The following is a 27,607-nucleotide window of genomic DNA, read 5'->3' on the forward strand; positions in this document are numbered from 1 at the left end:
TTTTAAATAAAGGTTTTATTACTTAAATTTAAGTGAGGGATAGAAAGAGATTTGATGTCTAATATAACAAGAGTTAAAGTATTTTTACAAAGTTTAAGCAAGATTTGTTTTATTCTTTTAGTGGTAAAAATTGTGTCTGAATTCTGTTCATACAATTTTGTGGTGGGAGGGGTTAGTAGCATGTGGGAATCTGTCTCTCGCGGGATTTGTGGGATCTACGGTTTTTGCAGGTGAGAGCGGGATACAAATACAAGAAACAATGCAGGAGTGGGAGCGGGTATTGCGGGGCAGGACGGGAGCAGAATTAAAAAAAATAGTCCCACGCAGGGCTCTACCTCAGAGCAGTGCAAGTGTGGACGTAGAACAAAACTGCAACCAAAACAGCACGATTAGTGTGGCCACAATGCACCATTAGTACTTACGCTGATGCTGTCTGCCTGGTTCAATTACCAACCATTCTGTTCTTTAGGGCAGATATAGTCCAAGGCCCCAACTAGACTACAGAAATAACCATTTTGAAACAATTGCAAAAACAGTTGGCCCCAGCACGTCTTGACAATTTCTTTTCTTGTCTTTATGGACTGTAAAAACTTGATACAGCCATTTCACCCTCGTGGATTTACAAAGCCTAAACCATGACTCCATATTATTATTTATTATTTGGATGATCGTAGTGGCCCACTATGTTCTAGGCCCTATCCACACATTTAATACGTCACAGTTCCTGCCCCAAGAGCTCTCAATCTCAGAAGTTGAGCAATTTACAAAAGGTGGAGGGAAATAGGTCTTAAGGAGGAAAAGGGACCAGCTCAATAAGTGTGTTCCATATGTAAAGGGGAAGCAGGGAATAAGAGGCAAAGATGGTGGCAGGAGAAGCATACAAATGAGGGGCTGAAGCTGGCTTCATTGGCCTAGCAGACGGGATACGGGCATGACACAACCAGAGACAAGGACAGATGAGCAGTGAAAGGCAGTGTGGTGAAGATCTTTGAATGTGAGGCCTAGAAGCTTGAACTTGATGCAGTGGAAACTGGGCAGCCAGTAGAGAGGTTCAAAGAGAAGCATGTCTTGTCATTGATTTTAATGGGCTTTGGATCAGGCCCTCACACAGCTTGGTGTGATGGCTCCACGACCTGGCTAACGGGCTGCTGACTGAGCAACTGTCCAACTGCCGTACACGTTCTAGAACTTTTCCCCCAGGTCTCTGTGGCCCAACTGCCCAACTGACTGGTGACGTTACTACACATTTAGAAACAGGCTCTTTGCCAGGCACTGATGGGAAACAAGGTGAATTATCCACTGTCTAAAGAGGACCCCAGCTGCAGCGCTGCGAGGGGAGGAGATGATGTGAGTTAAAGGATAATGCTGACATTAAAAGATAAAATGGATTAAAAGAGTAAACTCGTGATTTGCTGGATGCAGACAGCAGCATGGGCAGAGGCAAAGGGCTGTAATAGCAGAGTCGGTTTAAAAGGGGAAAGAATCAGCTGGACATTTTCACATATTTTTTAAAATTGGAGCTTTGCTGAGCTATTTCTCCACATTCAGATTCATCCAGTCACATTGATTTGAAGCTGAGGCAGGAGATGTCAGGACTCAAGTCCAGTCAAGAGGCCATCCGGACTGATCTGTATATGGTCAGCTTGGGAGGAAGTAATGCTATCCTATTCAGCCTTTGTCCTTAGGCTCCACACACAATCCCAGAGTAGTTGCCATGTGTTTACAAAAATAATCCATGGCAAATAACTAGGAATTAATATTACCATGTATATTTCCAGCATTAGGTTTCCGAATCAATACTCTTAAGACAAATGGGGCTGTTCACTCCTCTCCTAGTGCTATTGTTTCAGTCTGTCTGCAGACTCAGTACAGTGAAAAATAAATTGTGTTGTGGGACCTACTTATGATATGGTTAAAAGGCAGCTCTATCTCACAGTGCAGATGAGACATAACCCTATTTTCCTTGTGGCCCTGCACCATTTGTTACAGTCCTGGCTGGTTCCCCCTTGTGGACAGTCACCAGGCTTCTGTACTGGACCCAATCTTTGGATCTTGTGTGCTTCCAAGCCAATTGGGTCTGAGCAGCATCCATACACTGTCTGTAAGTCTGGAGTCTCAGGCACACCCCTGAGGTGCAGACTCCCGCTCTGTACCTCTTCTCTCGGATGTGGGACCCTGTGGTCCAGTTGCCTTAGGCCCCAAAACCAGTGCTGAACCCCCTCCAGTCTCTCCAGTAATTTATGCAAGCTGTCTCCAAAGCTATGCCCTTGTGGGCACTCCAATTTACAGTTTAACCCCTCAGGGACCACATGACAGCTAAAGCAAGGAATCCCCATGCTTTAAAAAGGAACTTCTTAAACATGCACACTTTACTCATAGAAAAGTACAAGTGAGTTATGGACTTATGAAAAACAACAGATATCTTCATGCAAGTCCTCCTTCAATTTCCTCATTGCTCCTGAGAGCCCTTTGGATTGTGGTCTGTGTCCTTCAGGGGTCCAAACTCCTTCTGCTACCACACCTCCTGCTCGGTCTTTTAGTTCTGCAATGGTGCATCCCCGTTTGCTAGAGAGTATCTCTTTTTAAAACCAATTTCCAATACCTTGTGCTCCTTTTGTCCTACCTTGGGGTTTTTCCATTCTCCCACCCTCTGTGAGATTGCTGGCCATTAACAGTCAGTAGCTTGGCTAGTAGCCTCCACTGTCCTGCCCAGGAAAGACTAGTCAATCATTGATGGCCCTGTTTCAGTTTCTCAGACGTTGTTTTCTGCCATAAAACAGAAGAGACAAGGTGGGTGAAGTAATATCTTTAATTGGACCAAGATATTGCCTCACCCCCCTTCTCTCTCTAAGGTCCTGGGAAGCTACAAAACTGCAAACATCAAATGGAAGAATCAATCCACACAGAAAATTATAGTTAGACATAGAGTTCATAATATCAAATGGGATTCATATGTTGCATAGACAGGTTCCCCAAACTATCACACCACTGTATTAGGGAACAAACAAAACATAGCTAGGTCCCTTTAAAATGGAATCCCTTGATAAAGTTCATTTTGCAGTGCAGAGACCCTGAGATAGTGCCATGCTCTTTCACATTCACAAGGTTTTCTTTGCAACTACAAGGGTTAGAAACATCATTTGTTTTTAATGAGACCTTACGTTCTGTAATGTGCTGGGGCCTCACAGAATTGCTGGTCTGAGGTACTACTACGTCCTGGGTCCGTCCTGCTTAGTTTATAAGAACACAGCATGTAGAACATTCTATGTATTATTTGCAGCTCTGTACTGTAAATCCTCATCTGGGGTTTGCTGACTCCCCACTTGATTAGTCAGTTTGTTTCATTAGTCTTGCCTTCCCACCATCCACCCCCCATCTCCTTCTACTCCCATCCTGGGACCAGAGCATAAACTCAAACTTGTCAGTGTCCAGTTGTTTACAAAAAAGGGTTTGAGAACAAAAGAACTGCTTCAGTTGCAAAGAGGAAAGTGTCAGGGGAAGGACAATTGGCTAAAAGCATGATCTTAAAATTCAATTGCTGTCTGGTTCCTGGAAATTTATTCTGAATCCCTCAGGCAGACCAGTGAAATTAAACAGGCTGATATCACACTTCCCCTCTTTACTATCACCTAGCTCCACACATTCATCATTGATCCCACTGCTGTAACCCTTGTCCACACTTTAGTGATCTGTCATCTTAATTATTGTAACCTTCTCTTCTCTTGCTTCAACATCTTTATTCTGTTCAAAACACTGCTGCTAAAGAACACTCAAATAAGAGGGTGTTTGGGGTCATATAAGCACCAAGACAGAATTTCACTCATTGGAGATATTCCAAGGCTAAGATATATTAAGTCCTTTGCCTCCCCTCGAGCATCTTTCACCTGAGGATCTCAAAGTGTATTGCAAACATGAATTAGTTAAGCTTTGTAATACCTTTAGGGGCCTTATTTTCCAACCAGAGGGTATGAGTAATTCCCACTGACTTCAGTGAAAACTACTCATTTCCTGAGGTAGGAGACCCAGACTTTTGTAAAGTATGAAATTGTTACTATCTCCATTTTACAGATCAGGAAACAAGCACAGAGAAGTGAAATGACTCTCCTATTGTCACACAGTGAGTCTTTGGCAGATGAAAAAAAGAAAAGGAGTACTTGTGGCACCTTAGAGACTAACACATTTATTTGAGCGTAAGAGCTGTAGCTCACGAAAGCTTATGCTCAAATAAATGTGTTAGTCTCTAAGGTGCCACAAGTACTCCTTTTCTTTTTTGTGAATACAGACTAACACGGCTGCTACTCTGAAACCTGTTATTTGGCAGATGAGGAAAACAAACCTAGGAGTTCAGATTCTCCATCTCTTATTCTGACCATTGTTGTTCCTACCTCTCCTCCACCATCAACTAGTGCAGTTACTTTAGGAAAAACTAAGGACACAATTTTCAGAAGTTTTCATTAGTTCTGTGTGCCTCAATTTCTGGGTGCCCAACTTGAGATACCTTGGCTTAAAGATAATAAAGCACCTAATTCCCATTTGATTGGGCCCTTGTGTTTAATTTTCACAGGTTCTCAGAATTTCAGTAGAAGTTGTGAGTCCTGAACACCCCTGAACATTAGGCACACAAAATTAGTGAAAACTGAATATTTAATTTCCCATCTCTGTCGTACCATGATGCAGGAGATGGACTGGATGACTGTTAGTTCTCTTCTAGTACTAGTGATTTGGTGAATTAAGGGATGGTGCTAAGTCTGGTAGCCTAAAAATAGTCCTGTACCAAAATTTTGATTTGACAATTGCTTTTTCTTTGTACCATGACTTGGCTCTACTTGTCTGCTCAACCCTGGACAAGGTTATTGAAAAATGCAAGAATCCTATTCTGGGAGAGTGACAGAGAATATTTCAATGACCTGTCATAAATGCAGAGACAGGCTAGTGTAATATGAAGTCGTGTGCCAGAAAAGCAGCAACCTGAATTTTCATTGGCAGGCTGTCCAGCAGAGTAGCTGCTATTTTATCCATCACACAGTTTGGTTAACTGAGAGATTATCTGAGATCAGAGCAGGATAAGTTTCATCATTTTTAGGGCCCCAAGCTACCAGAGCAGGGATTGGGCTATGAGTTAACTTCCCTCTGCAGTCTCACAGTGCAGAAACTAAACTTGTCCATGCCATGCTAGATCAGTACTTGTCCGTCTAAACATAGGTGCCCAAGCGATTACATGCCTACATTATTGTGCCTAAGGTCAGCTCTGTAACAGGAGATCAATTGTCTAGGTAAATGCCTGTCCCATTAAAGTACAGTAGTGTGTTGTGAAGTCAACCTCCACTCTCAAATGAAAAATGCTCTGCTGTCTATGGTTAGTTTCTTGGGAGTTGTATATTCTGTAACCTTCATTCATTTTTCCTGAGACAGAGAGAATTGGGTTCTGTGAACTCACACAATTAAATTCACTGCCAGCCTAAGCAAGCACAACTCCAATAACTTCAATAGAGTTACACCTGCTTTTGCCAGCAGATAATTTGACTTATAGTTCTCATCCTACCTGTGAAGGATGAAGATGTCTTGTCTCATTGCAATTCATCCCCTGGCCCCTCCAGTGTTTTTAGCTTTGTGTGACCCACTGTGTTTTCTTTTCCCTCTGACTGTGCAGCAATTAACGAGAGGGTGGGAATGGAGCTTTCAATGCTGCTGTGCAAAGCAGGAGGTCAGGGCTGACTGTCATCATTTGCACCATCCCCTGGTCCTTGTCTCCTGCATTCTTCACAACATGGTGGACTTGTGCAGAAGGGAGGACACAGGAGATGATGCAGATGAAGAGTCAGAGCCAGCCCACTTAGGTGCGCAGCAGCCTGAAATAGATGACAGGCCCTGAATCTCTAACATTTGATATAACATGTTATTTCCCTAAAAAGATTTCCATTCAGCTTCCTGTGGGCAGTCAGAAGCTGGCAGGGAAATATTGGAGATCAATGTAGGTCAAACCCCAGAGGGTTATATCTTCCTCATCCGCTCTGTTTAATCCAATGCACTCATTGGTACCAGACCCACCACCAACACCTCAATTTCTAACCCACATTTACCTCTGACTGACACATTGGCCAATAATGGTCAGGTTTCAGACCCGTGGGCCCTACCCTTATACTGATCTCTGACCTTAGCCCCAGCTTAGGGTTGCCACCTCTGAGATACAAAAATATAGTATATCCAGAATGATCCTGAGCCCATCAAACTGGACAGCTGGCAGCGCATCCTGAGCACCCTGACAGATGTCTTGGGGTGGTTGCCTCAAAAAAGGGATGATCCTGGGGAAACTTGGGGAGGTGGCAGCCTGACCTCTGACCTACACAGACAATGGCCAGTTTTCAGAGTAGCAGCCGTGTTAGTCTGTATTCGCAAAAAGAAAAGGAGGACTTGTGGCACCTTAGAGACTAACAAATTTATTAGAGCATAAGCTTTCGTGAGCATCCGATGAAGTGAGCTGTAGCTCACGAAAGCTTATGCTCTAATAAATTTGTTAGACAATGGCCAAGAACACTCAGATGTCTTACCCTGACCCTAACCTGACCTCTGACCCTGTCCCCAGTCTGACCTCTGACCCTGCCCCCGTCCTGACCTCTGACCTACACAGGCAATGGCCAAGAACGCTCAGATGTCAGCTCCCTTGACCCTGTCCCAGCCTGACCTTTGGCCTGCCCACGAGCCGGGGCCAGGCCCCCCATGTCCCGTGACCCAGGCCGACCAGCGGGGAGCGCGCCCCTTGCGCTGCCCTGGGCCCGGCCGGCGGGCGGAACGCGGTGCGCGGGCGGCGGGGGCCGGGGGAAGGAGCTGAGCGCAGGACGCCGGCGCCGCTGTCATGGCGGCCTGAGGAGCAGCGGGGGAGGCGCCGGGAGCCGGACGGAGCAGGCAGGTCAGCCCCGCTCTCACAGCCCCTAGGGCGGCCTGAGGGGGTCTCCCCGCCCCGCGGGGCCCCCGCCTGCGCTTCTAGTCCCCGCTCCCCGGCGTCCCCGCCCCCGGGACCCCCATGGCTACCGGCCCCCGCCGCTAGCGGGGCTCTCCCGGCTCCAGGCCCCCGATGCTCTCTAAGGGGACGAGGCCTCCTCATCGACCCCTCCCCTTGCCTGGGCTCCCATCGCCCCCTCACAGCTATCGGGCGTTTCCCTGGCTGTCCCCCGCAACCCTCCCTTCTCTGAGCTACCCCGGGGGTCTCTCTTTGGGCCCCCCATGGACCCTCTCTTCTCTAATTTAACCCGAGAAAGGGACCCCCGACTGGGCTCTCTTGGATCCCTCTTTCTCTAACGTGCTTCAGGCCAGGGGGTCTCCGTGGTTGGGCTCCCTTGAGCTCCTCTTCGCTGAGCTACCCCGGGAGGGGGCTTTCTCTGACTGGGCCCCCCATGAGTCTCTGGGATCTTCATTGTCCCCTTCCTTTCCATCTACCTGAGGGAGTCTTGCCCCCGCCATCACCCACCCTACATTTTCACTCTCTACGACGCTGGTGGAGAAGATGGGGTTAACCTGTTCTGGTGTAAACTAGCAGTTTTCTGCTTGCCTGCAATGCTTGGTGTGAACTGGTAGCTTTGTCTGACTGTAGGTGTGAGTGATGTAACCTGAGTCCTCCTTTAATATTTGTGTCCTGTGTAATGAGAGGTTTCTGTCTCCAGGATGCCTTATTTTCTTCCAGCCCTTTGCCAGTTCGAATTAGTTTCTGATTATGGTCTAAACACGTGGGCATTTGCAGAGACCTCTGTTCTGCTCCTCCTGTTGGAGGCAAATAGTTCTACACAGAAGATACTCAGTACATTCAGCTTTATCCCTTTTTTGTGCTGAGTGGTTTGCCTGCTACATCCAGGAAACCCTCTGCTTTCTCCCTTGTGCTCACACTGACCTCCAAGCCCTAGATGCTCTGATCTTTGGGTAGTATGTTGCTGTGGGAAATCTGGATGTTCTTTTCCCCTTCACTCCTGGGGTCTGTTTGACTTGACCCTGCCTTAGGACTTATGGAAGGAAGAAATCCAGGCAATGAGTACTGCACCTGTGTGTCTGGAGCTTTCAGGCAGCAAACATGTGTGGTTTTGTATTGGAAATATAAAAATGTATCTGAAATGTGAAGTTTGACAAATAGGGTGGAAAAAATCCTGTTGTGCACCAACCTAGACAACCAAAACCACAGTGTGAACAAGTGAAATGTGACTGAGACAAGTACTACTGAGCACTTGAAATTACTGGGTGTACGGCTTGCCAGGCTCATTTGAACTGAAAACAAAACCTACCTACCCCCTCAGTTCTTAGCAAACCGAAGAAGGAATAAGGGGTGATTTTCCCATTGGGCACTCATACCAGGTTTGCCATTTGCTTCTGTGCTACCAACATGTTCATGGGGATGATACTTCAGGAAAAGTGTGTACATAACTAGCAGTGTGGAACAGTGCAATCTGGAGAGTGGATAGCAGAACAGATCCAAAGAAAGAATCCAGCAAAATGGGTAAATGATCAGTTTCTTCCAGGAAGGTAGCCCTGACCCATTGGCTAGGGTCTGGAAATGAGTCAGAAGACCTGGGTTCTGTATCCATCTCTCACTGACTCGCTATGTTCTTGAGCAAACTATTTCACCTTCAAGTCTCTTTACTCATCTGTAAAATGTGGATAATAATGCTTACCTAGTCTTGGAAAGCACTTTGAGAGCTACTGATGAAAGTAAATCTGCTCTGATGCTAACAAATAGCATAATAACTTTGCACTTATCTACATAAGTGCAAAGTTATGCTGTTTCATAGGTCACACAAAAAATAAGCTGGAGGAAGGGAATGTTTCATATAGGGCAGCCATAATTTCATGCTGCATTTGTGATGCTGGTGTACTTTGATAAATTACTTTAAAATATTTTTCATCTATATAGCAATCGCTTTTCATCAGGCTAAAAAAAGTCTATTTAGTCTTAATCTAGTGGCCTCAAGTGATACCTGGGAACCAGAAAGTAACACTATGGTGCCTCTATCACCTGTGATTTTAAAAATAAAAAAGGTGGAGACTTTGCACAACTTTCACAACAGGACCAGGAAAACCCACTTTGTCACAATCTTGTACAACACATTCAGCACTTGTAGTGCCTTGAAGGATAGTCTTGTGCTTAAAGCAAATGCCTGGGAGCCATGAAATCTGCATTCATTCACAGTTCTATTACATTCCCTGTGTGACTGTGAGTTAGTCACTTGACCGCTTTGTGCCTCAGTTTCCTTTTCTGTGAAAGCAGATGATGATATTGATTTACCCCTTAGATGTATTAGGAGACACAGGGATGGCAGCTCAAGTAGATCTACGTGAGCTAACTTTAATCTAACTAGCTTGGATAGTGGAGTAGTAAAGCTGCAGCAGCCTGTGGTTCAGTGTAGACAGTACAAGCCCACCCAGAACCCTGGGTATTTACTAGTGGGACTAATGCAGATAGAAAGGTTAACAACAAGATCTTAAAATTGTCACCAGAATATGTCCTTTGTAAATACAACATGAAAAAATCATGTCCAATAGTGATTCAGGGCTTGGGAGATCAAGTTCACTGTAGCTTGCACCTGACTTGTAATTTACCACATTTATTAATTTTCTGAACTTGTCAGCTGGTAACTGAATTTAACATTTCAGAACCCAAATTATAATGCTCAGAGTGAAGATGTATTGGACCAGAATTAAATACAAAGATTTACCTTTATAAAGAAAGAGTATTTTTTTAATCATTTAATCCGTGTAATTAACATAAATTAATTTAACTCTGCCCTGTTGGCAAAAATGCACAGTAATCAAGTAAGCTAGTGACGGAGCTTTTTCATTTTTCCCTCTTTGGCTCTGAAAGCAGTTGGAGTTCTGTGCTCCTGCCTTGTTAATTGACAGGTATTCAGATACTATTGGGAAAGATGCACTATACAAGCCTATGTAAGTGGATTATTTTTGGACACACACATAAAGGGTTAAATCAGTGGCTCTTTGTTTGTTGTGTAACGAGTTGTGAGGTGGAAGAAGTCTCAGCCAGTTCCTAGTAGACATCACAAAACCTACCACCAATGTTGTCACCACTTAGCAATCTCAAAAGAATTGAAAGCCTGAGTTGGCCATGGAATCTGAACCCCCCTTCCTAGTCCTAGAGGAGCCCTTCCAGGGTATAGGTGAGGCATGTTGACAGGACAGTGTGCAGGAAGCTTTTAAAGCTATTGCCTGAGCTGTTGATGCTCTATGGATAAATAGGACTTTGGCCCCCAGGCTTAGTCCTGCGCTCATCACTAGCACTGAATTATCATGAAAAACAAGGCAAAGTTAAGTATGGAATGTTACCATCCTGGACATGCTTCCTGATCCACTTCTAAGCAGTGCTTTGCACAAAGATGGAGGAAAGAGTCATTAAAACCATTTCTTTTTTGGCAGATTGAAAAATCTAGAATGGCAGGAGAACAGAAACCATCCTGCAACCTTCTTGAGCAGTTTATTTTATTAGCCAAAGGCACCAACGGATCAGCTCTGACTGCTCTGATAAACCAAGTGCTAGAGGCTCCTGGGGTTTATGTCTTTGGTGAGCTGTTGGAGTTAACAAACGTGCAAGAGGTAAGAGTTAAGTTGCCATCTCTTTTCTTCTTCCCCTCCCCTCCTCCCTCCCCCTTCTGGTTTAAGAGCTCTCCTAGGAATTTCCTTGCACATAGTAGACTGGATGACAGAATTTCCATCTTGGGGAAAGCCTGACATAATTTACCCCAGTTTTCCAATGCTTCTATCATGCCCTGAGTCAGAATGACAGATTTACTCAGAATTGTGAGGACCTGGTATACATAAGGGGATCGCTTTTGTCTTATGTATTTATTTGGATTTAAATAATAAAATGATGCCTATGCTAAGGCTCCAGACATCCTAATTTGTGACTGTTAATACAATACAATTTCAGCAATACTCAATCATTGAAACTAGGATGCCAGCCAGCCACCAGCAAAAAAGCGCCTTTCTATTCTGTCATTGTTCTGGGAAGCATACCGTTAGCCTTCTCTAAAACTCCTGTCACAGATGTATTTTGCAGCATGCCCAGAAGATCACCACGTTTGGGCTGTTTCAGAGCAAAATGGGGAGCAAGTTCCAGACTCCCAGAGCCCTCCTAGAGAACGCTCTACTAGCATCTCCCTGTCTCTTACAATGAGTGGGATCTAGCTCATTACCTCTGCTGATTGCAGTTATGGCAGTATGGCACACAGGAAGCTCAGCTTTCCAAACGGGCTTTTGTGCCTGGCCAAAAATGCCATCAACAGTTTTTAGCATCAATGTATATGTTTGGTTTCCCTCCAGTTTTTCCATGCAGCAAATCATGTGGATTAGGAGAACTGATATACCAACCCAGGCTAGTGCCACAGCTATTGTTCCAATGCACTATTTGCTTGTCAGAGGAAGTACAGAACTTTCAGAGACAGACAACTTAAAATGCTCTAACCTGCTTTGCTTTGAGATTGTTTGTGGTTTTGCAGGTTAATTGTCTCAACTTCCCAGTGGCTAATAAGGATTCTTAACCAACCAGCACCGTAATCTGTTCATCTGTCATGTGATAAGAATACACAGCTGAATTCAAGGGGACACGTTCTTCATTTTATCTCTTAAGATGCTGCATGAAGCAGCTGTCTGTATAAACCAAACTCAAGTTCTAATGCATGGAATTGGCTGTATCATCCTGATTCTAAACTACTGAAATGTAGTGCTGATTACATGACTTTGGAAAGGTCGTTCTTTTATGTATTTTTAAAAAGATACATATTCTGTGTGGCATTAAAGCCAGCACTGTGGAGAAGCTATACACCAATATCCTATTGGCCATTATTGGCTTACGTAAGATTTCTTTTGCTTTCCTCCTCTCCAGCTCGCTGAAGGGCCTAATGCTGCGTATTTCCAGTTGCTGAACCTGTTTGCTTATGGAACGTACCCAGATTATGTAGGTAAGAGGTTGCATTTAGCAAATGCTCTAAGAACCTGGCGAAGATTGAATGGGCAGTGAGTGCGGGTACTGCAGTCTCTTCAGAACTAGCTTGTGCAGCTTCTCATTTGTCCGGCCAGGCAGCTCAAGGTAGCTGACTTACACAAGTGTGTGATGCCTCTGTGAATGTGGCAGGTTGAAAGAATCTAAGGGTAAAATTCTGTCTGTCAGAGGCTTTCTGGATGAGTGGGGGCTACCCAGTTTATTGCACCCAATGCAGCATGTATGATTACCTGCCCTATGGGCAGGTGGCGTATGTGTGCATTCGGTGCAAGGAGCTTCTGGCCCTCAGAGACCCTGTATGGGCTTTGGAGACCAGCGTGGCTGAGCTAGAGGAGCTAAGGGAGACAGAGAGATACATAGATGATACTTCCCTGCATACAGTAGGATGGTCCCATTCCCGGTCTGACAGCCTCTGTGCTGTTGAGGAGGGTGAAAGCCTCAGGGAAGGAGAACATCCAACTGGAGCAGAGGGAAATGATCCCATAAGTGGGACCCCACTTCCGGATAATGTTGTTGTGGTATCCTCTTGCACTGAGGATACCTCTCTGGGGGAGGGAACTCCAGTTATTAGGAAGAGACAGGTATTAGTAATAGGCAATTCAATCATTAGAAACATAGCTAGCGGGGTTTGCAATGACCATGAGAACTGCATGGTGACTTGCCTGCCTGGTGCGAAGGTTGCATATCTCTCGAGACATCTAGATGATTTATGTGTAGTGCTGGAGAGGAGCCGGTGGTCGTGGTACACGTAGGTACGGGTGATATAGGGAGGGATAGGAGAGAGGTCCTGGAGGCCAAATTTAGGCTGCTGGGTAAGAGATTGAAGACCAGGACCTCCATGGTAGCATTCTCTGAAATGCTTCCAGTTCCATGCACAGGGCCAGTTAGACAGGCAGAACTGCAGGGTCTCAATGCATGGATGAGATGATGGCATAGGTAGGAGTGGTTTAGATTTATTAGGAACTGAGGAAACTTTTGGGAAAGGGGGAGCCTATACAGGAAGGAGGGGCTCCACCTAAACCAAAATGGAACCAGATTGCTGGCACGTAACGTTAAAAAGGTTGTAGAGCAGTTTTCAAACTAAGGGCTGGGGAAAAGCCAACATGCGGAGGAGCATGTGGTTCGGACAGAGACATCTCTTAGGGGAGGATCTCCTAATGGAGATTCTCTATGCTCTAGTAAGGAGGAGAGGATGGAAGGTAAAATACAGGTAAGATCGGATGAGAAACAGACAAATGAAAAATGTCTCATTCAATTGTATCATTTAATGGGAGACAGCTGAAAAGTGACAAGTTTATAAAGTGCTTATATACCAATGCTAGAAGTCTAAATAATAAGATGAATGAACTAGAGTGCCCCATGTTAAATGAGGATATTGATATAATAGGCTTCACAGAAACTTGATGGAATGAGGATAATCAATGGGACACAGTAATACCAGGGTACAAAATATATCAGAAGGACAGAGCAGGTTGTGCTGGTGCAGGAGTGGCACTATATGTGAAAGAAAGCGTAGAATCAAATGAAGTAAAAATCTTAAATGAACCAAACTGTACCTTACAATCTCTATGGATAGTAATTCCATGCTCGAATAATAAGAATATAGCAGTAGGGATATATTACCAACCACCTGACCAGGATGGTGATAGTGACTGGGAGATTAGAGAGGCTATTAAAATAAAAAAACTCAATAATAATTGGGAATTTCAGCTATCCCCATATTGACTGGGTGCATATCACCTCAGGAGGGGATGCAGAGATAGTTTCTTGACACCTCAAATGACTGCTTCTTGGAGCAGCTAGCCCTGGACCCCACAAGAGGTGAGGCAATTCTTGATTTAGTCCTAAGTGGAGCACAGGATCAGGTCCAAGAGGTGACTATAACTGGGCCACTTAGTAATAGTGATGAGAATATAATTAAATTTAACATCCCTGTGGCGGAGAAAACACTACAGCAGCTCAACACTGTAGCATTTAATTTCAGAAAGGGGAACTACCCAAAAATGAGGAGGTTAGTTAAACACAAATTAAAAGGTACAGCACCAAAAGTTAAATCCCTGCAAGCTGCATGGAAACTTTTTAAAGACACCACAATAGAAGCTTCCACTTGAAAAAGTGGAAGTTAAATCCTAGTGAGGAAAATAGAAAGGAGCATAAACTCTGGCAAATGAAATGTAAAAATATAATTAGGAAGGCCAAAAAAGAATTTGAAGTACAGCTAGCCAAAGTATTAGCAAAAAGTATTAGTAAAAAAATTTTTAAGTACATCGGAAGCAGGAAGCCTGCTAAACAACCAGTGGGGCCACCAGATGATCAAGATGCTAAAGGAGCACTCAAGGATGATAAGGCCATTGCGGAGAAACTAAATTAATTCTTTGCATCGGTCTTCACGGCTGAGAATGTGAGGGAGATTCCCAAACCTGAGCCCTTCTTTCTAGGTGACACATCTGAGGAACTGTCCCAGATTGAGGAGTCATTAGAGGAGGTTATGGAACAAATTGATAAACTAAACTGTAATAAGTCACCAGGACCAGGTATTCACCCAAGAGTTCTGAAGGAACTCAGATCTGAAATTGCGGGACTATTAACTGTAGTCTGTAACCTATCATTTAAATCAGCTTCTGTACCAAATGACTGGAGGATAGCAAATGTGATGTCAATTTTTATAAAGGGCTTGTAGTGGGCAGCTGCCCCATTCTGGTGCGGAAGGGGTTAGAGAAAGCCAAAGAGGCTGTGCAGATGGAAAGGCTTAATGGGAGCCAGTCAAGTGGAGGCTTGAAAGTAGCCAATCAGGGCCAGGCTGGGCCCTATAAGAATGCTGCAGGGCAGAGAGGAAGGCAGTCTCTCCCTGGAGGGCAAATGGAGAAGAACTGGCTCTTAGAGAAGCACCTAAGACAGAGAAGGGCTGGGCAGGATCAGCAGAGGCTGGGAGAGCTCTAGGCTGATGACTGCCAGACTGGGGCCCTGAAACAAACGGACAGAGAAGATGCTGGGGTGACTGGGAAGTGACCCAGGGAAGTAAGCAGTAGAGGAGAGTTGGAGGAGGGCAGTAAGTGGCTGCCACTAGAGGGTCCCTGGGTTGGGGCCCAGAGTAGCGGGTGGGCCTGTCCCATGTCCCCCCACTTTTGCCCCTACTTACCAATGAGGAGAGCGGCCTAAATCCAGATGCAGTTTGGCCCTGAAGCCAGGGGCTAGACTAGAGACTGCAGGTGGCTGCTGAGGCAAGTGGAAGGATGAGGACCGTCTGTCCCCCAAAAGTGGGGAGAGAGCGGGCTGGGGCACAGCTGAAGGGCCGTGTCCTGAAGAGGATGCCGCGGTCTGGGAGTGACGCGGGTCCAGATGGTGGAGACAGTGGAGGAAGTGGAAGTAAGGGTAAGTGAGACACTGCTAGTAAAAGGCACCCTGGTGGTCCAAGAGAGCTAATTCCCAGCACGGAGGTGCCGTAGCAATGGGTCTGCACCGTTACAGGGCTGCAGAGGTGACACCGGCAATTACAGGCTGGTAAGCCTGACTTCAGTACCCGGCAAACTGTTTTAAACTATAGTAAAGAACAAAATTGTCAGACACAGAGATTAACATAATTTGTTGGGGAATAGTCAATATGGTTTTTGTAAAGAGAAATCATGCGTCACCAATCTACTACAATTCTATGAGGGGGTCAAAAAGCATGTGGACAAGGGGGATCCAGTGGATATAGTGTGTTTAGATTTTTCAGAAAGCCTTTGACAAGTTCCCTCACCAAAGGCTCTTAAGCAAAGTAAGCAGTCCTGGGATAAGAGGGAAAGTTCTCTTGTGGATTGGTAACTGGTTAAAAGATAGGAAACAAAGAGTAGTAATAAATGTTCAGTTTTCAGAATGGAGAGCAGTGAATAGTGGTGTCCCCCAGGGGTCTGTCCTGGGCCAAGTCCTATTTAACATATTCAGAAATGATCTGGAAAAAGGGGTAAACAATGAGGTAGCAAAATTTGCAGATGATACTAAACTACTCAAGATAGTTAAGTCCCAGGTAGACTGCGAAGAGCTACAAAAAGATCTCTCAAAACTGGGTGACTGGGCAACAAAATGGCAGATGAAATTCAGTGTTGATAAATGCAAAGTAACGCATATTGGAAAACATAATCCCAACTATACATACAAAATGAAGGGGTCTAACTTAGCTGTTAGCACTCTAGAAAGAGATCTTGGAATCGCTATGGATAGTGTTCTGAAAAACATCCCCTCAGTGTACAGTGGCTGTCAAAAAAACTAACAGAATGTTAGGAACCATTTGGAAAGGGATATACAGTACAACATAAATATCATATTGCCTCTATATAAATCCATGGTATGCCCACATCTTGAATACTGCGTGCAGATGTGGTTGCCCCATCTCAAAAAAGGTATGTTGGAATTGGAAAAGGTTCAGAAAAGGGCAACAAAAATGATTTGGGGTATGGAACGGCTGCCATGTGAGGAGAGATTAATAAGGCTGGGACTTTTCAGCTTGGAAAAGAGATGACTAATGGGGGATATGATAGAGGTCTATAAAAGCATGACTGGTGTAGAGAAAGTAAATAAGGAAGTGTTATTTACTCCTTCTCATAACTCAAGAACTAGGGGCCATCAAATGAAATTAATAGGCAGCAGGTTTAAAACAAACAAAAGGAAGTATTTTTAACACAATGCAGTCAACCTGTGGAACTCCGTGCTGGAGTATGTTGTGAAGGCCAAGACTATAATAGGGTTCAAAAAAGAACTAGATAAATTCATGGAGATAGGTCCATCAATGGCTATTAGCCAGGATGGTGTCCCTAGCCTCTGTTTGCCAGAAGCTGGGAATGGTCAACAGGGGATGGATCACTTGATGGTTACCTGTTCTGTTCATTCCCTCTGGGGCAAGTGGCATTGGCCACTGTCGGAAGACAGGATACTTGTCTATATGGACCTTTGGTCTGACCCAGTATGTCTGTTCTTGTGTAAATCTTTTTTTCATCTGACTATGGAGCAATAGCAATAGCCAGACTGTTACGTGCTGGTCCAGACGTTTAGAGTGGGCATTTTACTAGCCTCTCTTGGGCTGAGTCCCTGTGACATGAATTGATGTGCAGCGATTCATTATCTCTTCCTAAGATTCAAAAGACACTTATTCTGCAGACGACAAGTTCTCCATCTCTTCTGAAATTAGAGTGGTACCGATTAGAGAATCTCCCCTTTCAGGGGTTTGTAAGCTAGTCTTGAAAATCCATTCTGAATTGAAACTTGGTAAACAAGGTTTGTATCATGTTTTCCCTACACATTAAAGGGCACAACTCTCAAATGCACATGCAATTGTGTAGTGAATGTGTGTATGCACAAATACAGTATTTTTATGTGCAAAAGTCCAGTTTGAATTTGTTGTTGTGATAATTTTGCATGCCGATTAGGCACACAGTTGCATATGCTTTTCACACACAATTGCACGTCTGTCTTTGGAAACTGGCCCCTCGCTATGTATTTAAATAAAAACACTGTATCTACTAGTGAGTTCTTAGAAGTGTGATTATCAGTGTCACAATTTGACTGGGTTGAGTTGCTTTTCTCTGCTTGAATGTCTTAAACACCTTTGTCTGGGAGATACTTGGCAGGAACTGAGACAACTAGCTACAAAGGGAAGAATGTCAAAAAGGAACAAGCTTTTCTAATCAGCCTTAAAACAGGCCAGAGAGCCTTCTTGCTTGGAAACCATTGGCTGTACTCAGGAAGGGTGTCATGCAAAAGACCCATCTTGCTCCTAGGCTTCTATAACCTCTTCATGTGGTAAAGCAAAATAAAGACATGTCCACCAGGATGCCACCTTGGAAATAACCACTTGTATATCATTTCAAAGGCACCAAATCTGAATCAGGATAGCGTGTCTCTCTGAAGGTGCATTCCAACCATGCTATGCCTTGGTGCTTACACTTCAATTCTGATGCAGTGCAGTGCAGTATTTAACATTTGTGAGCAGCAGCCTGAATCCAGAATGTCACAATGCTTTACAAATAATTCTGCCCAGGATCTCATTGATGCCCATCACAGTAGTATCTGAGCACTTTAGTTGTAAAATCTGGAGAACAGATTTAGTAGATGTAGTGGGGTGAAAGCTCCAGTAGATATGGAGCCAGCACAAGCTTCATGAATTCTTTGCAGTCTGTGGATCTCTAGGATGTGACCAGTTAGAGGACCAGTCTGCTCTGCATGGGTGTTAGATCCCAGGGCATGACTTGTAAGAGTAGGGATGTTCACTCATATCCTTGACTTAAGTTTCCCGTTCCCATGTGCAGTGTAGTGAACAATGGCCAGCACATTTCACCATACAGCACTGCCTAAATGTACAGTTCATAAGAATGGCCATATTGGGTCAGACCAATGATCCATCTAGCCCAGTATCCTGTCTTCCAGCAGTGGCCTGTGCCAGATGCTTCAGAGGGAATGAACAGAACAGGGCAATTATTGGGTGATCCATCCCCAGTCATCCAGTCCCAGCATCAGGCAGTCAGAGAATTAGGGACAGCCAGAGAATTGGATTGTATTCCTGACCATAATGGCTAATAGCCATTGATGGACCTATCCTCTATGAACTTATCTAATTCTTATCTTAACCCAGTTATACTTCTGGCCTTCACAACATCGCCTGGCAGCGAGTTCCACAGGTTGACCGTGTGTTGTGTGAAGAAGTACTTAAACCTGCTGCCTATTAATTTCATTGGATGACCTTTAGTTCTTGTGTTTATATGAAGGAGTAAATAACAGTTCGTTATTCACTTTATCCATACCCTTCCCTATTTCGTAGACCTCTGTCACATCCCCCTTAGTTGCCTCTTTTCTAAGTTGAACAGTCCATCTTTTAATTCTCTCCTCATATTGAAGCTGTTCCAGAACTCTTATCATTTTTATTTCCCTTCTCTGTACTTTCTCCAATTCTAATATCTTTTGTGAGATGGGGCGACCAGAACTGTATGCAGAATTCAAGGTGTGGGCATACTATGGATTTATACAGTGGCATTATGATATTTTCTGTCTTATTACCCATCCCTTTTGTAATGGTTCCTAAAATTCTGTTAGCTTTTTTGGCTGCTGCTGTATGTGGAGGAGATGTTTTCAGAGAACTATCCACAGTGACTCCAAGATATTTCTTAAGTGGTAACAACTAATTTAGACTCCATTATTTTGTGTGTATAATTGGGATTATGTTTTCCAGTATGCATTGTTTTACACTTGTCAACATTGAATTTCATCTGCCGTTTTGTTGCCCAGTCACCCAGTTTTGTGAGATCCCTTTGTAACTCTTTGGACTTAACTACCTTGAAATTTTGTATTGTCTGCAGACTTTGCCACCTCGCTGTTTACTCCTTTTTCTTGATCATTTAAAATACATTGAACAGCACTGGTCCCAGTACAGATCATTGCAGGATCCTGCTGTTTACCTTTCTCCACTCTGAAAACTGATGATTTATTCCAATCCTTGGTTTCCTATCTTTTTTAACCAGTTTTTACTGCTCCACCAGAGGACCTTCCCTCTTATCCCATGACTGCTTACTTTGCTTAAGAGTCTTTGATAAGGGACTTTGTCAATGGTTTTCTGAAAGTCCAAGTATACTATTTCCTCTGGGTCACCCTGGTCTACATGTTTGTTTGACCCCCTCAAAGAATTCTAATAGATTGGGGAGGCATGATTTCTCTTTACAATAACTGTGTTGACTGTTTCCCAACACACAGTTCATCTATGCACTGATGATTCGATTCTCTACTTGGGTTTCAACCAATTTGCCTGGTCCTGAAGTTAGGCTTACCAGCCTGTAATTGCCAGTATGGCTTCTGGAGCCTTTTATTTTTTTTTATTTTTTTTTTTTAAAATCCAGTGTTACATTAACTATCTTCCAGTCCATCTGGTACAGAGGCTGATTTAAGCAATAGGTTACATACCCGTTAGTAGTTCTGCAATTTCATAGTTGAGTTCCTTCAGAACTCTTGGGTGAATACCATCTGGGCCTGGTGACTTATTGCTATTAAATTTATCAGTTTGTTCCCAAACCTCCTCTATTGACACCTCAATCTGGGACAGTTCCTCAGATTTGTCTACTGAAAAAGAAAAAAGCCTCAGGTGTGGGACTCTCCTTCACATCCCTTGCTGTGAAGACTGATACAAAGAATTGATTTAGCTTCTCCGTAAAAGCCTTGTCTTCCTTGAGTGCTCCTTTAGCATCTCAATTATCCAGTGGCCCCACTGATTGTTTGGCCGGCTTCCTGCTTCTGATGTACTTAACAAACTTGTTGCTGTAAGTTTTTGTGTCTTTCGCTAGTTTCTCTTCAAATTCTTTTTTGGCCAGTCAAATTATACTTTTACACTTGACTTGCCAGAGTTTATGCTCCTTTCTATTTTCCTCAGTAGGATTTTACTTCTAATTTTTAAAGGGTGTCTTGTTTTTGTCTCTAATTCCATCTTTTACTCTGTTGTTTAGCCATGGTGGCATTTTTTTTGGTCCTCTTACTGTTGGTTTTTTTTTTTAATTATTTTTATTTGAAGTTATACCTATAGTGTGAGTTTCTATTATGGTGTTTTAAGAAGTTTCCATGCAGCTTGCAGGCGTTTCACTCTTGTGACTGTTCTTTTTCATTTCCATTTAACTTGCCTCCTCATTTTTGTGTAGCTCCTCTTTTTGTAGCCAAAGGCTACTGTGGTGGGCTTCTTTGGTATTTCCCCACCCCAATAAGGAGGTTAAATGGAATTATAGTATAGTTGCTTGAACAGTTCCTGAAGTACCATGCAATCCTTTGGGCTGGAAGGTGCGACTGAAAAGTAAGATAGTAAGGGAGAGAGTAATCCCCACCTTCCAGATAAAAATGGGGAGGGGACAGAGGAGGCCAAAAGGGAAAGAATTGGATGAGATGAGTAAGATGGATTCCATACTGGCCAGATAACCTTCATGTCACTGAAATACTAACTCTTCCATTAACGCACCCATTCCGAAGAGCGCCTTTGCTTTTGAAAGCAGCCAGCCTCCCTTCTGTTTGTGAATACACATGGGGCATGTGGTTACTGTGGTGATAGGATGGCCATAGAAGTATCTAGATTAATAATTTCTCTTCTCTCCATGAACCTAATGTTTGACTTTTCATACGTAGTTCCCAAGCACTTCAGAGAAGTAAGCATCATTCACAGTTTTACAGCTGGTGAAACCAAAGCCCAAGGTTTTATTAGCATGAGCTTACTGAAAGAGGACAAATAGTTTGGTCTTGGAAACAAAATATTAACCATGTGTCTTGGCAGGATTTCACCTGTAGACACGTGAATTATGTTCTGTATTTTTGTGGTTCTGGTTTTGGAATTAGAACAGTTAATAACTGACTTTCTTTTTATTCTGCCTCTGTTTCTCCTTTGGGTATGGTCCAGCTGTTACTTATGGCAGCACTGTCTTCTCACTACATCCCTTGGTAGCACAAGGAGTACTTAGTGCTACTGACTTCTGGGGTGCAACTCAGTCAAAGACTTTAATCTGAAGGTTTTGTTTAATTCTTGAAGGAAAACCCGTAACTTTGTTCTCAATTTTTTTATATTGAACAGCAAACAAGGATAACCTGCCAGAATTAACGGGAGCCCAGAAGAACAAGCTGAAACACTTAACTATTGTAAGCTTGGCTGCCAGAATGAAGGTAAAATTCAGAAATCTTGGCTAAGTAATGCCAGCCATTTCTGCAAGTGGCATCCAAGTATTGTACTCGGGTTTGCATTAGGCTGCATGGAAAACCTGTGACTAGAAAATTACCTGCAATGTACGGTGCTCCCCTGTATTCATGGAACTCAGTAACTTATGAAGGACTTCCAAGGAGTGAGTGCTTGGAATGGCTGAACAGCGAGAAATGGGCATTCTGGGAGGAGAAATCAGATTGGCTAATGGAGTTGGGACTCGCCCATCTACCTCTTGAAAATCTTTGTCAATTCTGGGTGGGGGAGGGAATTGACTATTTTACCTTCCACAGTGCTGCCATCCCAACCCACTCTCCAGAACTTACTGTAATAAAGGCTTACAGGAATGTCTTGTGTGTGGTGTAACCTAATAGTATTTGCTTCCTTTGATACTATTTGATACTTTCCCACTCACTCTTTACCTGCGGGATGTGTACAATAAATGATTGCAAGCTTCTACTAACCCTACTTCCAGACTATGCTTAACTTTCCATTCTGGACCCACAAGTGACTGTTTTGTTCTTGGATTTCCTGTTTCTAGTGCATTCCTTACTCTGTGCTGCTCAAAGACCTGGACATGAGGAATCTGAGGGAGCTGGAAGATCTAATCATTGAAGCTGTGTATACAGACATTATTCAGGGGAAACTGGATCAACGCAACCAGGTGCTGGAGGTGGATTTCTGTATCGGCAGAGACATTCAGAAGAAGGACATCAGTAATATTGTTAAAACACTCCAAGAATGGTGAGGCAGGAGGCTCCTCCACCTTGTCTTTTAGGAATGTCTCAAAGGAAATAGCTCACCCTGGCTTTTTCTGAATTCTGTAAGACTCAAATGTTAGCTTAGTTTCAGCATATTCCATTCATTAGCACTCTCACACCATGAAAAGTCGCTTGGCAAAGGGCCCCTCCTGGACAAAAACCCTGATGCCCTCTCCAGTATTTCTTACAGATGCTGTCATAGTAATACATCCAATTTTACTACTGGCTTCAGATTCTGAAGTTACCTCAGTTCTCACCTTAGTTACCTCTGCTCTTTGCTTTAGGGCCTCTCCTACAATTATGCCAAAGTGACATCATGACCTCTACCTAGAGACAGACATCTTGTAGAATGACACCTTCTTCCTCCTACCGTATTAATTTTGCTGATGAGCAAAGACAGATTTGTCCACTAATCCTCTGGTGATGAGAATTACTCAGGCAAATCTTAACAAACTGTATCTCAGAGTCACAGTACTTTAAACTTCACCTCTGAGGTGTTTCAGATATCTCTTTAGGCCTCCCTTCATTGCTGGAGATGAAACAGACTTCATGCTTTTGGCTGAGACCATCTTGTTCTGGTTACTCTACTGGAAACTTGATAAAAAATACACTAATCTGCCTTTCAGTCCTGTAGGATTCATTCATTACCCAAAGGAGTTGCCACTTTTTTAGATCACAGGGACTGTGACTGATTTCCAGTTGACTACGTAATACAGTCATTGCCTAGCTGTTATGGGTACATTAGAAATAACAAAGATTAAATAGCTGTATAAGTGTGGTAACCTGGGTCACTTGGTTTTTCTCTTTTCCCTTCTCCGCTCCTGCTTCCCCCTCACTGCAAGGAAGGAGTGCAGCAGCTTCTTGGATCTTTCTATATTGCTTGATGTGCAACTCTGCACCCACTTCAGATCCCTTTCCATTCCTTCCCACAGTGAATGAGAGCTGAAACTTTCACTGAGTGGAGGAGGAGGTGTTCTTGTCACCCTGCTTGTTTATTTCTTTGGGGGAACCTTGTCAGTGTGACTTTTATTTTCTGAGTAATCTTAAAAAATAAATAAAAAAAATCAGTTTATGATATATCCCCCTTTAAGTAGCAATTCTTGACTTTTTAAAAAGGTTTGAACATGTTTTTTGGCTTCTCTGTGGTGAATCTAATAGGATTTAATAGAGCAACTCCACCAGACATGCTGGGACCAGCCCCTGCTTCCTCTCTGTTCACACACCTGTCTGCGGCCTCTTTTGTTTCAGCTTTGGCTTCACTACTGCTGGCAAATACCTTCTTACAGCGCGCAAGGACGTGTGTACATGTGAGCTCCTTCTAGACTGGCCATCAGCAAATTAGCGAAACTGAGTAGATGCATGTTCAAGCCTTTTTACACAAAGTGTAAACACTGAAACAATAGAATAAAACATCTTTTTCCACTAAATTCTTTCAGCTCTAATCATCTTAGTTGCTAATGTTAAATATAAGCCCCCAAACTTTCAGACAGAACTGTGTTTTGTTTTGATTTTTCAAATTGAGTGTCCCTTTCAAACTGTCCAGCATTGAACACTTGATTGTTGTTATATTTTCAGGTGCGATGGGTGTGAAGCAGTTCTGTTAGGAATCGAACAGCAAGTGCTTAGAGCCAACCAGTACAAAGAGAACCACAACCGAACTCAGCAACAGGTAGAGACAGAGGTAGGTGTAGAATCACTCCTGTCCTCTCGTGATGAGCGTGTTGGATACACTTTCAAGTTTCCCATGGTGAATTTCTGTGCTTATTAAAGTGAGAAAGTAAGGGGCCTGGTTAACGCATAGTGTGAGCAGGGGTCTTGTAACCTTCCCTTGCACAGCACTGCCAATGTCCCTCAATCCTCACCTTGCAGCACTCCCTGCTATTTAATCCAGGACTTCTGCTAGGTGGAGACTGACAATCATGCCAAACAGGTGTGCTAGTCTTGTGATGCACTCTCTAGGAAAGAACTTGGATTCCTCCTCTCCCCAACTATATTTACTTCACTGATGAGTTAAGGCAGATTTGACCATTGACCTTCTGATGTTTGGGTTTCTGAGTCATCCTTTATAAACTTGCTGGGAACTCCTTGCGTTGATTTGTTAGGAAACCAATTTTTTAACACACAAAACACGATGGAAATCTGATGTTTCTACAGCTTTAGATTTCACTGTGAATAATGAAAATCCAGAAGGAATAAGAAAAAATAGTTAATTTATTGTAAACCTATGAATGTCATTAAAAACCTCTCAATAGCCATTCCTAGACATCCCTCTGAATTCCATCTGAAGTGGTGAAAGTGTGATACATTCTTTCCTTAGAAACCCTAAATTGTAGCTTTAAAAAGTGCTTTGAAACACATCAGTGAGAGTGCCTCATTTGTTAACCCTGCAAATGTGGACAGCCCCCTGCCATCCCAAGGAATAGATACAAGGGACTACATTTTCAAGACTGGCTAGTGATTTTGGATACCCAACTTGAACTCCCTTAATAGAGGTTTGTCGTTCACTGGATGAGTCCTCAACAATTTCTGAAAGTCTGGTCCATTTAACATGTCAATTTGAGTACCCCAAAATGGTACTCCAAATCCTGAAATTGCTTTTTGAAAATTTGAGCCAAAATGTTTTTCCCCCTATTCCTGTAATATCCAGAGATGGTCAACAGAGGGCAGCCTAAGCACATGGGTTTAGTCTCTGCTGATTGTATTTGCTTGTGAGAACAAAACTACAATGGCAAAGATGAGAACGGTTCTCTTGAGACTCTAGCTTAAGGTTCATTTCTGGCAATCCTGCATCCCGGCAGGTTCACGCTGGCCTTTTGAAGCTGTTTATATTCAGTGATTTGACTGGTACCCAGGACACGTCTGAGGAGTCCTGTAGCACCTTAAAGACAAAATCTCACTTCTTCAGATGCATGGAGAAGTGAGATTTTTTTTTTTTACCCATGAAAGCTTATGCCCAAACAAATCTGTTCGTCTTTAAGGTGCCACCAGACCCCTCATTGTTTTTGCGGATATAGACTAACACGGCTACCCCTCTGATACTTAGGAGACATTTGATTTGCCGGGTGTTTCTAGCCCTGGGGAGTCTGGACTCATGACTTCTATGCTCATTTCAGGTTGCTTTTTTTTGTTTTGTTTTGTCAGTTCACTAATTCTTTTTGTGGCACCCCCCCGAGGTCCAGTGTTTGGAGGGTGAGGTGCCATGCAGATGGCACTTCCCACTGTTTCCTGGTGCATGGGAAGCATACCACTATGTGCTTGCTCTTCGAACACGCCCCAGATTTGAGGGTAGCCTCCATTCCTACCTTCAAGGAGAATGGTCCAAATAGTTTTCCCTTCCCTTTGCTCTGCAGAGCTGTTCTAGGTGTTGTGTTTTTTGTTTTTTTTCCCTCCCCATATATCCCAGGCACTCCCTGTCAGTAAACAGACCCTTGAGGTCTGCAGCCTGGTGAGATGGCTGCCTCCTGCAGTCAGGCAGTGGAAAGTTGCTGTGCTACTCCTGGTGTCTAGTAACCGGTATCTGCAGCCCCCAATGGCCTCCAAACCAGGTCTAACATGGAGTATTACCAGGTCAGGTCATCTACAGGTTGTTAATGTCAACAGCTAATAAAATCAAATCGAGATGGTTTGATGTGTGTGCATGGGGATATTTGTATCCAATGATGAGTTACTCTTTGAACTCAAGGGCATTTCTTTTCTGTGCTTAGGAAGGGGCTTCCTCTCTCTTGTGGGGGTGGAAGAAGCAAATGCTGATTCGCTGTCTCTTCTTGTCCAGGTCACAAACATAAAGAAAACATTAAAAGCCACGGCCTCATCATCAGCACAAGAGATGGAACAGCAGCTGGCAGACCGAGAGTGCCCTCCCCACGCAGAGCAAAGGCAGCCCACAAAAAAGATGTCCAAAGTCAAAGGGCTGGTCTCCAGCCGCCACTAGAACCTACCATGTAGCCGTCATTCAGCCATGAATGATACCAGAAGGAGTGACAAAGGCCCCGTGTCTCCTTTTCGGTGGGTTCTGGGGCAGTCCTCTCCAGGCTGGCAAATATAAAAGCCCTGTTTGAATACAACCCCAAGCTGTCCATGCCTGGCTAAGCTACAGTGTGCAAATCTTATTCACGTCCAAGATGCCACCTGTTCTCCTAAGCCTTTAAAGAGGGACTTTCAGCCAGAGATAGTTACCACCAAGGGCAGAAAACCTGCGACACCAGGGGAACGGAATCTCTGTGGAAGGTTTTGCTCCCTCCCAGCCAGCCTTCCCATGCTCCCTCTTGTGAGGAGTTTGCCATGCTGATTTAAAGTTCAAGATGACATCTTCCATGGCAACTGACTGAATCCCAAGATTGGGACTTAGCTTTTGAAGTCCCAGGCTGGGAGAGAGGAAGCTACCAACACAGATCTCTCTAATCCCAAAGGGAAGGGAGAACATTACTAGGCCAGGAGCAGCTCTACATTGAAATCTTCAACCTTCCCCAGGCCCCTCTGTATTTCAATTCACACTCTACCTCGCTCTGTGAGGTGAGATCCAGTGCTGGGCTGCGTTTACTAACCTTTACAGCCTTTAGTAAGCCTATTAATCTGCCGCTGATTTAAAGAACTAGGCTACAGGTGTGAGGCTTCAGCACAGCGAGGAGGAAACAAGCTGCTCGCTTGCTCTCGAGCTCTCCATATTACAGGTAGCTGGGGACCTATTGGAAGCCCTGTTCCTTCTCAGTGTGTCTGCATCCTCCCAGGGCCGCTTGTGAATTGTTCCCTTCCTGAAATCTTTAAAGCATAATACCTTAAATCTTCCTTGGAGATGATGTTTGGTGTGGAAGAGGAGTCGCTGTGGCTTAGTGACAGGCCAGTGGCACAGAACCCGCTGACAGGCATGGCAGTGACATCCCCTTGCTGAAGCGATGGACTTTACTAGCCTTTCTGAACTTGAACAGTTTCAGGTTGTATTTTACTTTTTTTTTTTTGTACATTGTTGTGATTCTAAAGCATTTTGGCCTTTGTTTTGTGTTTGATATTTGTTACAGGCTAACTTCAGGGGACTTGCACCTCGTGGGCGAGGTTGGTGGCTGTTTTTTTGTTTTGTTTTGTTTTTTTTTTTAAGGGGAGGGCAGGGTTGAAATTTAAACTGCAATTCACATGAAAAAGTGATTTTTGGAACAAATTAAATGCTGATTTAATGTA

The 27,607-nt window shown here is 43.8% G+C and overlaps 1 protein-coding gene and 1 long non-coding RNA gene across 7 annotated transcripts; one reads left to right on the forward strand and one right to left on the reverse strand.

The window, feature by feature from the left end:
• On the reverse strand, positions 1 to 10,808 carry LOC122455736. The gene is made up of 3 exons (XR_006274186.1): positions 10,797 to 10,808; positions 9,060 to 9,062; positions 1 to 143 (listed from the first exon to the last, which is right to left on the reverse strand). It is a non-coding gene; the product is annotated as an uncharacterized LOC122455736 (long non-coding RNA).
• On the forward strand, positions 6,759 to 27,607 carry COPS7B (COP9 signalosome subunit 7B). Of its 6 annotated transcripts, none has more exons than XM_043492230.1 (8): positions 6,771 to 6,899; positions 6,934 to 6,944; positions 10,401 to 10,584; positions 11,873 to 11,948; positions 21,552 to 21,640; positions 22,216 to 22,418; positions 24,011 to 24,116; positions 26,208 to 27,607. In XM_043492230.1, exons 3-8 carry the CDS (start codon positions 10,423 to 10,425, stop codon positions 26,364 to 26,366), a joined length of 795 nt encoding a protein of 264 aa, XP_043348165.1. In that variant the 5' UTR covers positions 6,771 to 6,899; positions 6,934 to 6,944; positions 10,401 to 10,422; the 3' UTR covers positions 26,367 to 27,607. The 6 variants fall into 6 exon arrangements, with proteins under 6 accessions (XP_038272046.1, XP_043348165.1, XP_043348167.1 ...); XM_043492232.1 differs by having other exon boundaries at positions 6,780 to 6,899; positions 6,934 to 6,943; positions 10,404 to 10,584; XM_043492229.1 differs by lacking the exon at positions 6,934 to 6,944 and adding an exon at positions 8,338 to 8,479 and having other exon boundaries at positions 6,821 to 6,907; positions 10,408 to 10,584.

This window comes from Dermochelys coriacea, chromosome 9 (assembly GCF_009764565.3).
Source record: "Dermochelys coriacea isolate rDerCor1 chromosome 9, rDerCor1.pri.v4, whole genome shotgun sequence".
In the NCBI taxonomy this organism is placed as follows: domain Eukaryota; kingdom Metazoa; phylum Chordata; order Testudines; family Dermochelyidae; genus Dermochelys; species Dermochelys coriacea.

Bases quoted from the DNA above. Each gene is read 5' to 3' on its own strand.
- COPS7B (XM_038416118.2), top strand. From the start codon at position 10,423: ATGGCAGGAGAACAGAAACCATCCTGCAACCTTCTTGAGCAGTTTATT. The intron at 10,585-11,872 runs GTAAGAGTTAAG...CCTCCTCTCCAG, and splicing joins AGTTAACAAACGTGCAAGAG to CTCGCTGAAGGGCCTAATGC. The intron at 11,949-21,551 runs GTAAGAGGTTGC...TATATTGAACAG, and splicing joins AACGTACCCAGATTATGTAG to CAAACAAGGATAACCTGCCA.